The 13,579-nt window shown below is 35.0% G+C and overlaps 1 protein-coding gene across 5 annotated transcripts; it reads right to left on the bottom strand.

The window, feature by feature from the left end:
* Window positions 1-718: 718 nt before the first annotated feature.
* Window positions 719-10,787, bottom strand: LOC114719276 (protein LNK2-like). 5 transcript variants are annotated; one of them, XM_028904755.1, is made up of 9 exons: window positions 10,522-10,787; window positions 6,514-6,856; window positions 6,195-6,324; window positions 5,298-5,604; window positions 5,101-5,190; window positions 3,265-3,957; window positions 3,007-3,164; window positions 1,230-1,627; window positions 719-754 (listed from the first exon to the last, which is right to left on the bottom strand). In XM_028904755.1, exons 1-8 carry the CDS (start codon window positions 10,543-10,545, stop codon window positions 1,258-1,260), a joined length of 2,115 nt encoding a protein of 704 aa, XP_028760588.1. In that variant the 5' UTR covers window positions 10,546-10,787; the 3' UTR covers window positions 719-754; window positions 1,230-1,257. The 5 variants fall into 5 exon arrangements, with proteins under 5 accessions (XP_028760588.1, XP_028760587.1, XP_028760589.1 ...); XM_028904754.1 differs by lacking the exon at window positions 719-754 and adding an exon at window positions 827-1,129; XM_028904756.1 differs by lacking the exon at window positions 719-754 and adding an exon at window positions 827-1,129 and having other exon boundaries at window positions 1,250-1,627.
* Between the last annotated feature and the right edge of the window lie 2,792 nt (window positions 10,788-13,579).

Here is a 13,579-nt window from a genome sequence, read left to right as displayed (position 1 = left end):
TAACATTTTCTTCATTCCACTTCATTGACCTAGGCACTTAAATTTAAAATATGTTTGAGTGAAAACCAAATTAGGATTTTAAAAATAATTTTACAGTATATAAAACAAATATGAAAAAAAAATTGTCTTGATTTACGTGAAAACACTTTTTACAAGTGCTTTCTGATTATTCCGAACACTCCTCGAAATAAAGTCTTCAACAGGACAGCAAAATTGAAGCCTAGCTCGTGTACTTTGGCGTTAGATCAAATATTAAAAAATTTATCAGTAGATATGTCCATCAAGCACTCAACTCTGGTTAATCCACTGCAAGTCAATATCTTACTCAAATGAGGTCATTCAAGTTATGGGAATCTCTGAATCCATTATCAACATGCCACCCAAGTATCATTATTCAACTTGAAATTATAGGTGTTTACCCCAATCAAAAGCATGACAAACCATAAATCTTGCATTATACTGTCACAATCAGTGTTATTATTTTGGACTAAAATGACTACGAAGATAGATTAATCATATTCTAGTTACTTGCTCATAACATGGGAGCCTCCCTTTTAGCCTACACACTCACATCGATCACAACAATGGCACCAATAACCGAGTTAGGACCTTGCATTGAAGATTAATGGCTGAGAATGGAGCTGATAATCAAGTATAACTCTAGTTGCAAAATCAAAAGATCAGTCGACCTCAAAAGGAGGGGGGGTACTAACCAATGGGGCTTCCTGAATCCCTCTTAAAGATGACTTTTTGCCTGCAGCCAAAGATGTAATTGATATCCTAATCAAAATCACAAGCTGGTTTTGGGGCTACTCTAATATGATGATCACTGGAAAATGCTATCCAAGTCGCGTAAATAAAATCTTACATCAGTCTTAAAACTTGGTCTACATCAGTCAGGCCAAGACTTGACCAATCTGACATTCGAGTGGTTTTACCACTGGACACATTCATGTAAAGTTATGACAGCATAGCAACAGACGTTTGGATGATACACACTAGTCATGGTTTTAAAACAGAGGCAACATAGATATTATTGAGACTTAAATTGTACATGCATGACACTGGTACTTGGGATTCTTTTACGATGATAGTCCTCAACACTTGCGCTAGATTAAGAACAAGATAGCTGCCAATAAAAGAGAACATTTGCATTACCAGTAAATTCATACATAATTGCGTTTGAGAAGCATATCAACAAGTAGAGAAGTCATATAGGAAGGTATTACCCTCAGTACTTATTGAGAACCTCTTTCATCATTGAGAAGCTTCAAGCTCCTGAACCCCAACATCAGCGGCCTTATTGGTGGATGCATTTTCAGATGTGTCAACGCAAGGACTTTTCTTAAGCTGTTCCATAGGCGGGGCCTCAAACATTGAGCTAGAATTTTTAAACCCTTGGAGAGAAAATGGTTGATTACTTTTCAAATCCTCATCTAGCAAGCACTCCAAAGGCAAGTTTTCCAGGTTAGTTGACTTGTTTTCACATTGCATGTTGGCAGAAAGAGGTGACTTCAATTTGTCACGATGATTTCCTCTCAATTCAAGAGGCCTATGAAAGAGCAAATGAGCCACAGTTCGATCGATAGGATTCGTTTCTGTTTCAGCATTGGATATCGTGGTACTTCTGTGATCCCAAAATGATTCATCAAAGGAAAGAAAAATCAGTAATTCAGATATATCATTACGATGGTGCCCATTAAACATGTTACTTAGTGGAGACATACGTTAGACTACAATGGTTAACTAGGAAATTATGGCCATATTTAGGCTAGGAAAGGGTGTTTATTTAATACGGAGAGACAAGCAGGGTTAGTGTTGAAGAACACAAGTTATCACACGTTGCACAGTTCAGTTCTGTAAATCCATTTTATCATATTTATCTGCAGTAATTTCAGCACTTTCGTCATGTTTTCTCTCCTAACATGTCAATAAGAAAGGCTTAATTTAACTTCAAATCGTAGGCTATTTTATAGGGATTTGGATTGATGGCTTTAACCTTTCCTTCCCTATATCTGTATTTGTCGTTTTCTGTGGCAATAACAGAACAATAAGAGCCACCAAGACTTTGGTTATCTTCAATAAGCAATTTATAGGACAGGTTTAACCTGTTGAAATCGAACTAGCAATTAATCATCCAGAAAAGTGCTCCTAACCAATCACACAAAAGCATGCAAGTCCACTGGACTTTCTATGCAAATAATTATCTAATAACCCACAGGTAAATCAACACCAAGATCAAGAAATAATAGATACAGAGCAATTGGCTTGTAGCTATCAGAATTTAAAGCGATGAAGAACAAATTGTTCTTTTCTATTTCAGATATTCCCATTAGACAGAATTTCTGAACAATTGTGTCTACAATTCAAATGAGTTTCAGGAAAATAAGGATTCCAATCCTTGATTGTTTTTCACTTGGTACCTCTCTCTTCATCTGTTCTGCCTGTTTATCTACTTATTTATTTATTTATTCATTCATTTATTTTTGAATAATTTTGTCTACAATTCAAATGAGTTTGAGGAAGATAAGGATTCCAGTCCTTGATTGTTTTTTCACTTGGCACCTCTCTCTTCATTTATTTATCTATTTAACCGTCACGAATGTTGTCAGAATCGGTTTCCTACAGCAAAGTCTGATCTTGCTTCTTCTGCAATGCTAAAAATGTGTCTCTGTGCCATTAGAAAGGAAGAACCCCTCCTTTTAAAATTATTCTTGCTATGGTTAACTGGCCTAGAGCCCTTGCCCAAGGTCCAGACTCTATCACTGCATATAGGAACTGAGGACCCAAGAACTGGATAATATCATAAAGTACTACTTGAAGACAAACACATAACAGTATTGTTTTCCACCTTTATCAGTTTCTGATGCTGTCAATTATTCAAGGAGGAATTATATGTACTCATCATAGCATATGCTTGAGTTGTAAGATTTACAGTTTCCTAGCTCAATAAAAAATCAGCTAGTTATAGCAGTCATTAATTTTGAATCTTGGTAGCTTACAAACCTGTCCGAGAAATTGCTTTCCTCTCTTGCAACAACTTCTAGTTCTTCTTTGCTACTTTTGTTCGTACTACTTGTATCACTAGCATGATGCCTTTGCATTGCACTTTGTGCCAACCGGAACAAGCTATCTCTGATGCAAAGCCTTATTTGGATGTCTAACTGTACATAAAGTTTGCCTCAGGATTGTAGCCATGTCCAAATTAGTAAACAAGGAGATTAATGTATTACAAAACATACACCACTAACATCTCAACCATACCTTTGATATGATATCCTGAAGCCTGTATATTATTGCATCTTCATCAAAATAATCATCATCCGGCACAGACATTGTATTGGAATCATCTTGTTCCGGAGGATGGCCAGGTGCAGGAAGACTGATTAGATCTTCAATTCGAGCATCAGTCCCATCAAAGGAATGACTTTGCATTTCTAAAGGAGATTTCTGAGCGATGGATTCATTGTTGCTAAGAACTTGATGGCCTAATTGTTGTTGTTGTTTCTGAATAGCAAGCATTGCCTGCAATTGCTGCCGCCTCCTTAACTTTTCAATTTTTTCCTGAGGAGTCATGGCCAGAGGCTTGACTGAGTCAGCAGGATTCACTATATCAGAAGACACTTCATATCCAGAAAGTAGAGCTTGATGCCTAAGATCTTCTGACTGGGCCTGTGAAAGTAACGGCATATATGTATTAGTAAGATTTTCATTGACAGGAGATGCCACGTATGGACTCATGATGTTCTGGTATAATGTTTCAGCTCCTTGAAGCTGCTTCTGTTGCCCTAAAATTGGAGAGGGAGAAGATTGTGTGGCAGAAGGTGCTAGTTGACTTTCAAATTGTCTCAATGAACTTGTTGAAGGGGACCAACTTCCATAGTTCTCCAATACTTTTTCCTCTTGTTCCCCCTGTGATTTTTTCTGGGCTTTCAACAGATTCTTCTGCTCAAAAGCCTGCATTCACATATATAAAATGATAGAAAGATAGAACTTAGTCACTCTGACTGGGAACAAGATGTATATGAATTTTTTGACCATATCAATAACACGTAAGGTATTCATGCCATTCATACCAAAACCATGCGTACACAAACAGACTGAGTAAACAGAGGTAAAGTTCTAAAGGAACACATGTAGAAAATAAAAAGTACAATTTAATACAGGAATTAGACGAGAAAACATTAACGAAATAAGTGAAAAGAAAATGAGATTTCAATCCAATAAGGATCTGTCGAGATCCCTTAGACAATATCAACACTTGTGATTCTTTCTTTTTGCACCCATCTTCAGGGCGAAATTTCTCATCTGGTGGACCCTTAGCTTTTAGGCCTAGATTGTTAAAGAGCTATGACAAGACAATAAAGGCAAAAGAGAGTAAAAAGGGCTGGCTAGAGGGAAGAGAAAGGGAATTGGGCAAGTGCCACTGGGGCCCCAAGTAGGGGGAGCTGGTCGAGAGTGTGTTGGTGGGATTGGAGAGATTTATTAAGCGGGTTTGGGGGTTTTCTGGGAGGCAGGTAGATTGTGGTTTTGTGAGGGAGAGTACTTGGTCTCTCAGAACACCAGGTTGGGATAGAGACAAGGATCTTTCTTCATCCTTATCTTTTCTGTTTTCAGTGTGTTTTTTTGCTACCGAGCTTTGTGTGTACACTCTGAATTTTCTGTGATTTCAATAATTTACTTGGTCTGTGTGTGAGCTTATTTAAACTGTAATTCTCTTTCTTTCACTGAGAAGGAGAGTATTTCGATATTGAATATAAATTCAGTGTTGGATCTCCATCATTTGGCTTGGGCTCCATCATTTTTGTATGAGAGCTATTGGAATTATTCATTTTATGAAGAGCAACTCAGATGAGTTTTTACTGCCTATAAGGTGAGGTGCAAACTATAAACTCTTGCATATATATGATTTGAGTTTACAAATTGAACAAGTTAACCTCCTTTTTTTAAAAAAAAAAAAAAAACTCACTATGTTTTCTAGGAAGAATACCTAAAAAGATGTTAGTTGAGTTTGTCATATTCTGTAACCCCAAAAAAAAAAAAAAAGGCGACAGTTATCTCACGGTATTGTCATAAGGTTCTAGAATAATCACGAAATACCTTATTAGTAAGTTCATTTGCTGTTCCAACATTTTCAGAAGCTAAACCAGAGGCCACAGAAGTGATTGTTCCTCCCGTCTCATGATTTGCCTGTGGGAAGAAAGTGGAATGAGAAATTTCTTTACTCCACCTAACAAGTTAGACTTAAAAAGTGGGTGGTACATTTATTGTGCATGCTACCAGTTTACTGGACATACCAGCCGCTCCTTTACAGTAAGCTTGCTTCTAATCCCAGCATATCCCACATCAACAGCAATGTCAGGTGCATTTTGTGTATCTTGGGATACAGGACCAGTGATTTTGTCATAACAGAGAGCATATGATTGATCATCATCACACTGAACAGACTCTACTTTAATTTCTGAAGGTTCAAATCTGTTACTTAAACCACCTGGTGGTTTTGTGTCCACTGATATAGGTGCAGGGCCGTTACTCTCATCTTTTGAAGACCACAGCTCATCACCATTATCAATATTTACGTGGCTAAAAATAGGGTCATCATTGCTGCAAAACCGTCACTTGTGAAAATAATGAGTCCGACTAATGCCTTTATGAAACTCCAAAGATATATACTGTTAATAAGAAACTTGGGTTCAGTCCAATTACAAGGACTATCTGGTGAAATCGAAGGAAGCATAACAGAACGACCAAAAAAAAAAAAAAGCATTCCAAAAGTAAATTAAATAAAAAGAACCAGCAAATGAAGTCTCATTCATGTTTTGATGAGTCAGATTGTTTGCAAAAGTACTTTGTCATTGAAGGCCTCCTCAATAAATTCAAATAGTGTTTCAATTGAAGCATCCACAATTGTGCCTTGTGACCATAGCTAAAATTGTCCCTTTACAACTCAGTTGGAACAATGAATGTCCTTGCGATTGCAATAGTTGTTTAAGTAGCATTACTCCTTTCATATCTCAAAATATAGTGAGAGAGATAAAGTTGGGCCTTTGCTTTTCTTAGTCAACTTCTAGAAACATTTTTGTAAACTAGAATGATGTGTGAGAATAATCATAAAGATCTTTACGGAATTTCCAGTGTAAAGACATCAAAACATTGTATACCAAATATCTCATGACATAGATTTTCTATTTTACCTGAAAATGAGATCGAGGTCATCAAAACTTCCTATATTAGCCCAACCATAGTCAATTAAGTCTCCTTGTTCTTTCCCCTGGTGTTCATTCTGTAAATATTCAACATCCTTATCTGGTCGAGCAACCTCTTCTGTCAAATATGCATGCAATTAGCAATAGCCAACAAAAATTTCATAATGCATGTGATTTTTAGTTTTTATAGAAAGATAAGAACACTCAGTGCAAGACAAATGTCTACGGTACATGCACTGTATACATGCACAGAAGCCCATGCTATTTAGTGGTTAACCATAATTCCAGTAATTAAGAAATTTACTACCTTTTGATGAGCTGTGCTTGCTTATTTCACTTAAACTTTTAGATACTTCAGTTCCCAGCGTACCCTGATCAGTCTTGGCTGCACTAGATAACGATGAGTCAGGCCAGGAGCTTTTGCCATATCCTGCATCAGATGCTCCTTTACTGTTATCATTGTTTGAACAGCTTCCTATCTTTTTGCCATGAAAATCAATATTTGTCTCTGGTTTCTTCTGTTCAGCAAGTGTAACGCCAGCAGCTTCCTGATTCCATTCTTTCTTGTTGCAAAGATCGTCACTTCCCTCTGGGAAAGGCACAATATGATCATCACTCTCAGTAGCATCACCCCATATTATATTGGCTAGCTGTAAACAAGTCATTATAAGGCATAAATAAATACGAAGAAGGAAAATAGTCAACAAGAAAAAGAAAAGGTTTTGAAGTCCAATAGTATTTAGCATTTTTACACATTGCAAATTCATTTACCTATTTAAGCTTGTTATTTAAGCATTGGATCTCAGATGCCTCAATCACACTCTCTTTACAAGGATATTCATATTTCCCATTATTCTCACGGTTTTACATACCTAATCTTGGGTTTTTAGCACTTTAAAGCGACAATATTGGGATAGGTTAAGGTGCACATTTGTCCTAGAATTTAAAATTGTAGCCATATTATCCCTTATTGTTAAAAATGTTAACTGTCAATGCCACTATTTTAACGGTCAACGTTAATATTACTACAATTTTAAACTTTCTGGCAAATTTGCACCCCAAAAAAAAAAAAAAAAATTTGAGCGCCCATTGCTTTTAAGTGAAAGCTTTCCCAGCAAATTTGCGCCTTAACCCATATTGGGTTTGTTGTGCTTAGCCTTTGTCTAGGAGTATTTCAGGAACTTTATTACATAATTGTTGAATTTTAATTCCCAAATATTTTATCCTTGCAGTATATGGTATTACATTGCTACAATTTCATGTGCAGGTGACGTTGGATAGTTAGCACAACTCTTATCAATTGGTCAAGTGGAACTCAAGGTTGATGCCATTTTACATTAGGAAGTAATTAATTTTGCTTTCTAGCAGCATTCCTTTTTCCCTTCCTTTGTTTTCCTTTCTAGATGTCAACTACTCTTTTTAAATGTTCCCTCCTGGCTCTTCCTCATTACACCTTCCCTTTGCCCCCCGACTTTCCTAACTGTTACGTTCTTAAGCTTTAAGTTAAGCTTTAAGTCTTCTTCTTGGATAGTAGCTCCCCCTTTTCTTCCCCTTGCGACACACTTATGTTTCACACTGTGTGTTTTGGTGGCAACAGTCGGCTGGGATCCATCAGGAATTTATAAATTCTCCCCTTTTTTTCGCAACATTTTTATTGACGTAGGTATCCCCTATATAAGCTCGTGAATTGAGCATTCTATCTCAAGTGTCTCAACTACACTATTACAAGGAGAACAGGCTTCATGAGCTGCATCTCAGTTGCATATCAAATTTCATGGGCAGCCCTGAAAAGCATATAATTCTCACCTACCTCTTTGCTCGTAGTTAACATTCAGGTTTTCAATTTTACTTTTGGCATCACTAGGAATTGGCTTATCAGCCTCCCCAACTGAAGTAATTTCCCTTTCCTTCCCTCAATCAAACATCATCATAGGTTGGTTCTATAATAGATAACTACGTATGACCTTATCTGTTTAGTATGTGAGTGGTGTTCTATGAGTGTTGACAGGGAAGGCCTGAGAGGATTGGGTTTCCTTTTCAGCGGCAGCTCTTCTTTCCTTCAGTCACAATGGACTGGTAGCCGTACTGAAAAAAATCAGGCCAGCGGCACTCCAATACCAAATTAAAAATATGAGAGAAATACTTATCTGTTTCACTGGACAATTTATTTCTTTCTCCCCCCCCCCCCCAATACAAAGGGTTGACAAATAAATAGGAATAAAGGCAATATAGCTTCCTTAAAATCCATGGCAGCAAAAAAAAAAAAACAGAGAGAAATTAAATTTTAAACAGTGAACTCTCTAGAACAACAAAGAGACAGAACGAAATATAAAGTTAAAAAGAATTAAATGCATCATAGATGGTTGACCAAGACTGCACAAGATCTGAGTTTGAATCAAGGAGGCAACGGACCAAATACAAACCTTTTTAATATAACACTAAAATATAGAATGGTTCACAAATGAATGCTTATCCAAACACTAGAATTTTCCAATCATAGCACCCTTTTTATTAAATTTAAAATCTACCGTGCCTGCAGCATCTCTCATTCTTTTCAACTATTTTCAAATTTCTCTCTTCAAAGCTGCTTCTTTGTACCCGTTCTCGTATATTCTTAAGATAAAGTTCCAGCGAAACATACAACAGGACTATGTTATCAAATATATAACAGGACTTTTGTGTGAAAAGGTGTATTAGAGATTAAAGTCATACTATTCAATGGCCATCACTAATCATCTGAAACTTCAGAATTGAAAGGTCTATGACACAATTCGTCCTCATGAATAATAAACCCTGATTTCCACGCTTAAGGAATAAGGGAAGCTCCAAATCAATGTATAATTAAAAAGGTGACGCTCCCAAGGCAAAAGGGGGAAAAATTATCCATGAATATAGTGATAAGTTGTAGTAACAAGCACTAAAAAGCTACCCAGTACAACTACAACAACTTCACCCGAGGTTATGTCCAATATCAAGGCCTTTTATTTTTAAATTGACCATAATAGACAGAAGACCAAGAGACCTATGTGAATCCATCAATCCGGATTTTCAAGTTGAGAAAAGAAGGAAAAACTGAAGGAACTTGGAGGGAACAAAAACAGAATCATTATCCAAGTGAAAAATAAAATAAAATGGGTGTTTCGGTGGTTTTCTATATCCATTTTTTCAACTCCACTTCTCTACATATTGGTTAATAAGAACCAATAATAAAAGCGTCATTACAGGAAGAAACCAAATCATCCGGAAAGCTCTGGTGCAGTGTCTTACTCCACTCTTCACCCATGCCTCCTTCATATAATAAGCAACCGCAGAAGAAAGTGAATTCGAGAAAATTCACCTTCCCAGAAGGTATCCACAAAGCCCCATGCAGTTGAGATTTTTCTAATCCCTTCCAGGGATTAGGCCCTAAAAATTGTAATATTGGTCTATAATACTCCAAATCTCAGGCTTCTGCTTGTAGGTTGTAACAATACTTGTTTACCACTAGCCACGTCCTCAACGCTATACCATCTCCATGTTGAGGTCAAGGTAAATCTCATATGTTCTCTCAGAAACTAGTTAAAACCCAGTTCCTAGTCCCCCTTTGTAAGTTAATACTGGAATATTGGTCGCTAAAATGACACACTCCGACCACAATCATCCCTGGTCTATTAAGTGATCGCAGCTGAGTAGCTGAGTAATTTTTTTTCCTTTTAAGAAAAATCTCCTTTATCCTCACCAATAACTCGCATTGCCATATTCTAAAACAGGTCCAAGACTGATGTGAACTGAAAAGTAGCAGCAACTTATTAATAAACTCTTTCTAATAGTATCCTAATTTGGTATAACCATACAACCATCAGGATTTTTCATGTATGAAAACCCTTCTTCTCTTTGTTTTAAATATTCTGTCATTATTCAATACGCCTAAATAATTCAGCAAACAGACATCTGAACATAATGAAAAGAGATCGAAGTTCATCTCTTCTTCCCTCATTGTTCGGAGTTAGGCCTTAAAGATACACCAGCGACAGAACAGACGTTTGCCACAGCTCCCATAATGTGCATGACATATTTATACCAATTCAAAAAATATGTAATATTCAAGATAACGTTCAAGAGGCTCTTAAACCATACAGAAGAATGCCACATCTATAACCGTTTTACCAACAGTAACATAGAAAGAAGACACTAAGGGGAAACACGGCAGACCAAGTAATGAATTCACCTCAATTTCCCATGATTACTATCCTGCGTAACCAAACCACCTTATGGATAACAAACTATCAACTAAGAACACAGCTAAAAAGAATCACCAAAAGAAAAATTGACTCACCTCTTCGTCGTTCCAATCAAACATTTCTCATATATTCACCGGAACATTTTTTAATTCCGCAGAAAAATCACAGAGAAAAGTAGCCCAACACCATCAAATCGTGCCTAGAAAACAGAAGCTTTGAGAAACATCGCAGAAAGAAAAAAACAGAAACGCATGCAACGAGAGAGAAAAAGAAGCAGAGCTCTTTCAGTTCATCCTTCTACTTCTCCTTCTACTTCGTCTTCAAAAGTTCACATGGTAAAAACTTGAAGTCTGGAACGGAGCTTCCAGGGGACGGGCGCGAGAGAGAGAGAGAGAGAGGCTGTGTGGGGTCCATCGCACGTGACGTCACGTGGGTCGATGAGTGATTTTGTGAGCCACGTGGTTCACACGTAGGAAGGACGCATATCTGAATTCGTGGCTGAGAGAGGTCTATCTAATATTAAGCTGTGATTGGTTAGGATTTCGGGTCTCGGATCCTTTGTCGGTTACGGGTGGGCCCATTTATGGACCGGGTTTGGTGGATGATGTGGTTTTAGAGGTCTCTTTCCCAAGTGGCTTCCGTGAGCCTCCTAAAAGCCACACGTTATATCTTCTACCATAAATAAATCCATGTTGTAATTATTGTGGAACAAAATTATCCAAACGTGCCTTTATGGAATTGACATTTGACTTTCTTTTATTTTCACGTAAGAACAATATGGAAGTTTTGTTATAAAATTAGGACTTAAAAATAAAAGCCAGCTTTTCCTTTTTATTCTTAATTCTTAATTTCTTAATTTATTTTGAAATTTAAAGTTATATACATAATATTTATGTTATGTGGAGTAACATTTAAGTTAAGAAAGGGTCCAAAAATAATAAAATTAAATAAATAATAAGGGGGCAAAGGGAGATTTAAAGCAATAAATTGCTTTTATGAATTATTGGACTGATGAAAGTAGAAGATTTTTTTGGGGGGGTTTAATTAACAGATATTCAGTGCTGTTTTTTTTTTTTTTTTGCCCCCCTCTTGGTGTAGATAGACAAACCCGTGAATTATCATCTATAAAAAACGACAGAAATGGAGGAATTTGAATTTTCGGTATGACATAAAAATAACTAATTATATAGAACCAAAAAAAAAAAACTAATTACAGCTATTGATGTTTGTAATTCTCTTCTAGAATAGGCATGACAATAGTAACAAAATTCAATTTCAATTAGTGGATCAAAATAGTGCACAAATAAGTTAATCTCTCATCAATCCCATCAAGAATTTTGGTAATTCAATCAGTTTTTATATTTTTTCTCTTTTTTAATATGAAATAATGTTATTTTGAATTTAAAAAAATAACAGTTCATCATTGTTATAACTTTATTTTTGTTGTACTATACATAATTATGGGGTTTGTACATAAATTTTTTATTTAAACTAAAATATCCATTTTGTCCTTTAATTTTATATAAGATTTTAATTTAATTAATTAACTTCAAAAAACATATTAAAGTTAGCCCCTTACAACGTAAAATAACATGGAAATGAAGTAGCACGAAGTAAAACGGAAATGGAGAGACCAATGTGAGTTGAATCTAATAAAATCTACTCATGGATTAATAAATAAAGTTTAAAAAATAGAAAATCGTAGTATATCAAAAATTAATCCCTGCTACATATATATTCTAATATTGTCCCAAAACCGGCCTTAAAAGATCTTAAAATATACTCCACCGATTTTTAATATAAAATATATTCAACTAATTTGATTAGATTAAGAAAGTTAGGTAAGTTAATTAATTATAAAAAATATGACATGTTTCTTCTAAAATATCATAATCATCTTTCTTAATATTCTTCCTTCCTTTTTTATTTGATTATGCTTGAAAAAGTATCAATAGGGGTAATTTAGAAAAAACTGATACATATAAGAAATAGGTCTTATATTTAAAACCAAAATCAATTCAACAATTAGGTCATATATTAAAGACTGGAATAGTATTTTGTTTGATGTAGGCAATGCTCTTAAACCTTGCCGTATACAATGTATATTTTTTTGATACACACCGTATACAATGTATATAATTAGCGGAATATCTCACAATTTTTTTCCCAAGAACCATAGAGAAATGTCAAACATCATTGATTATAGATGTTGATTGTTTTGTTTGAAAAAAAATCAAGTCTTTGCCATTCCATCCAACTATTATTTGTTCGTTAGTAGGATTATGGTTTTGTCTAAAGAACCATTTTAAAGGTAAAAATATAATTAAAAAAAAAGTTAAAATTAAACTTTGTTAAAAAAAAAAAACCACTCCCTTCAATCATAAATAGATCTAGAGATAACTATAAACTGCAAAAAAAAAAGTTAAATTAATTATTTATAAAAATGACCTGCTATATTAGTTGTATTGGGAACTACTAATATGATTTTTAAAAAAAAAAACCTCCCTCAATTCCATGAGGAAAACTTAAGAAAAAAAATATAAACTTAAAAAATAAAATAAATAAAAATCTTATATTTATTATCAGACTAAATCCTTTTATTAACTCTTACATTTACAATTGAAGAAAATAATACTGCATTTTTTTGGCAAGTTACCAAATTAAGAAAACCCATGTTATGCGCGTCAAGAAAAGACTAACAAATAGAAGAGAACACAGGTTCCAATTAAGAAAATTCATGTTATATATAACAAACTGTTGGTTGATATGATAAGTGATGAGAACACAAGTTCAATATCAGAAAACGCACTTATTGAATAAGGTGAAAATCCTTAATCAAATAGAAACAAAAAAGTACCAGTAAATGTAGAATTCTTCCTTGTTGCATTTGAACAAAGTCGTGCTAGCACTTGAATCTGTATAACCAGCATTGCAATATTGCATGGAAATATCATAAAAGAATTTTATAGCGTGAGAATTGAAATTAGTTGAAATAAAAATAAAAAATAAAATGAAAGTAAATAAAAGGTTATGAAAAAGTGGGTTGTTATTTCTTTTTTCGAGAGAAAAAAGGTCTTTCAAAATCTCTAAAGGGACTAAACTTAATAAGATGAAAAATGATTTTGAAGTTACCATTAAATTAAATAATATTAA

This window comes from Neltuma alba, unplaced genomic scaffold (genome assembly GCF_004799145.2).
Source record: "Neltuma alba isolate B1F8T4 unplaced genomic scaffold, ASM479914v2 tig00011902_pilon, whole genome shotgun sequence".
Taxonomy (NCBI): domain Eukaryota; kingdom Viridiplantae; phylum Streptophyta; class Magnoliopsida; order Fabales; family Fabaceae; genus Neltuma; species Neltuma alba.
Note: the sequence above shows the minus strand (reverse complement) of the source record. Positions and strands in the feature narration are given on the sequence as shown.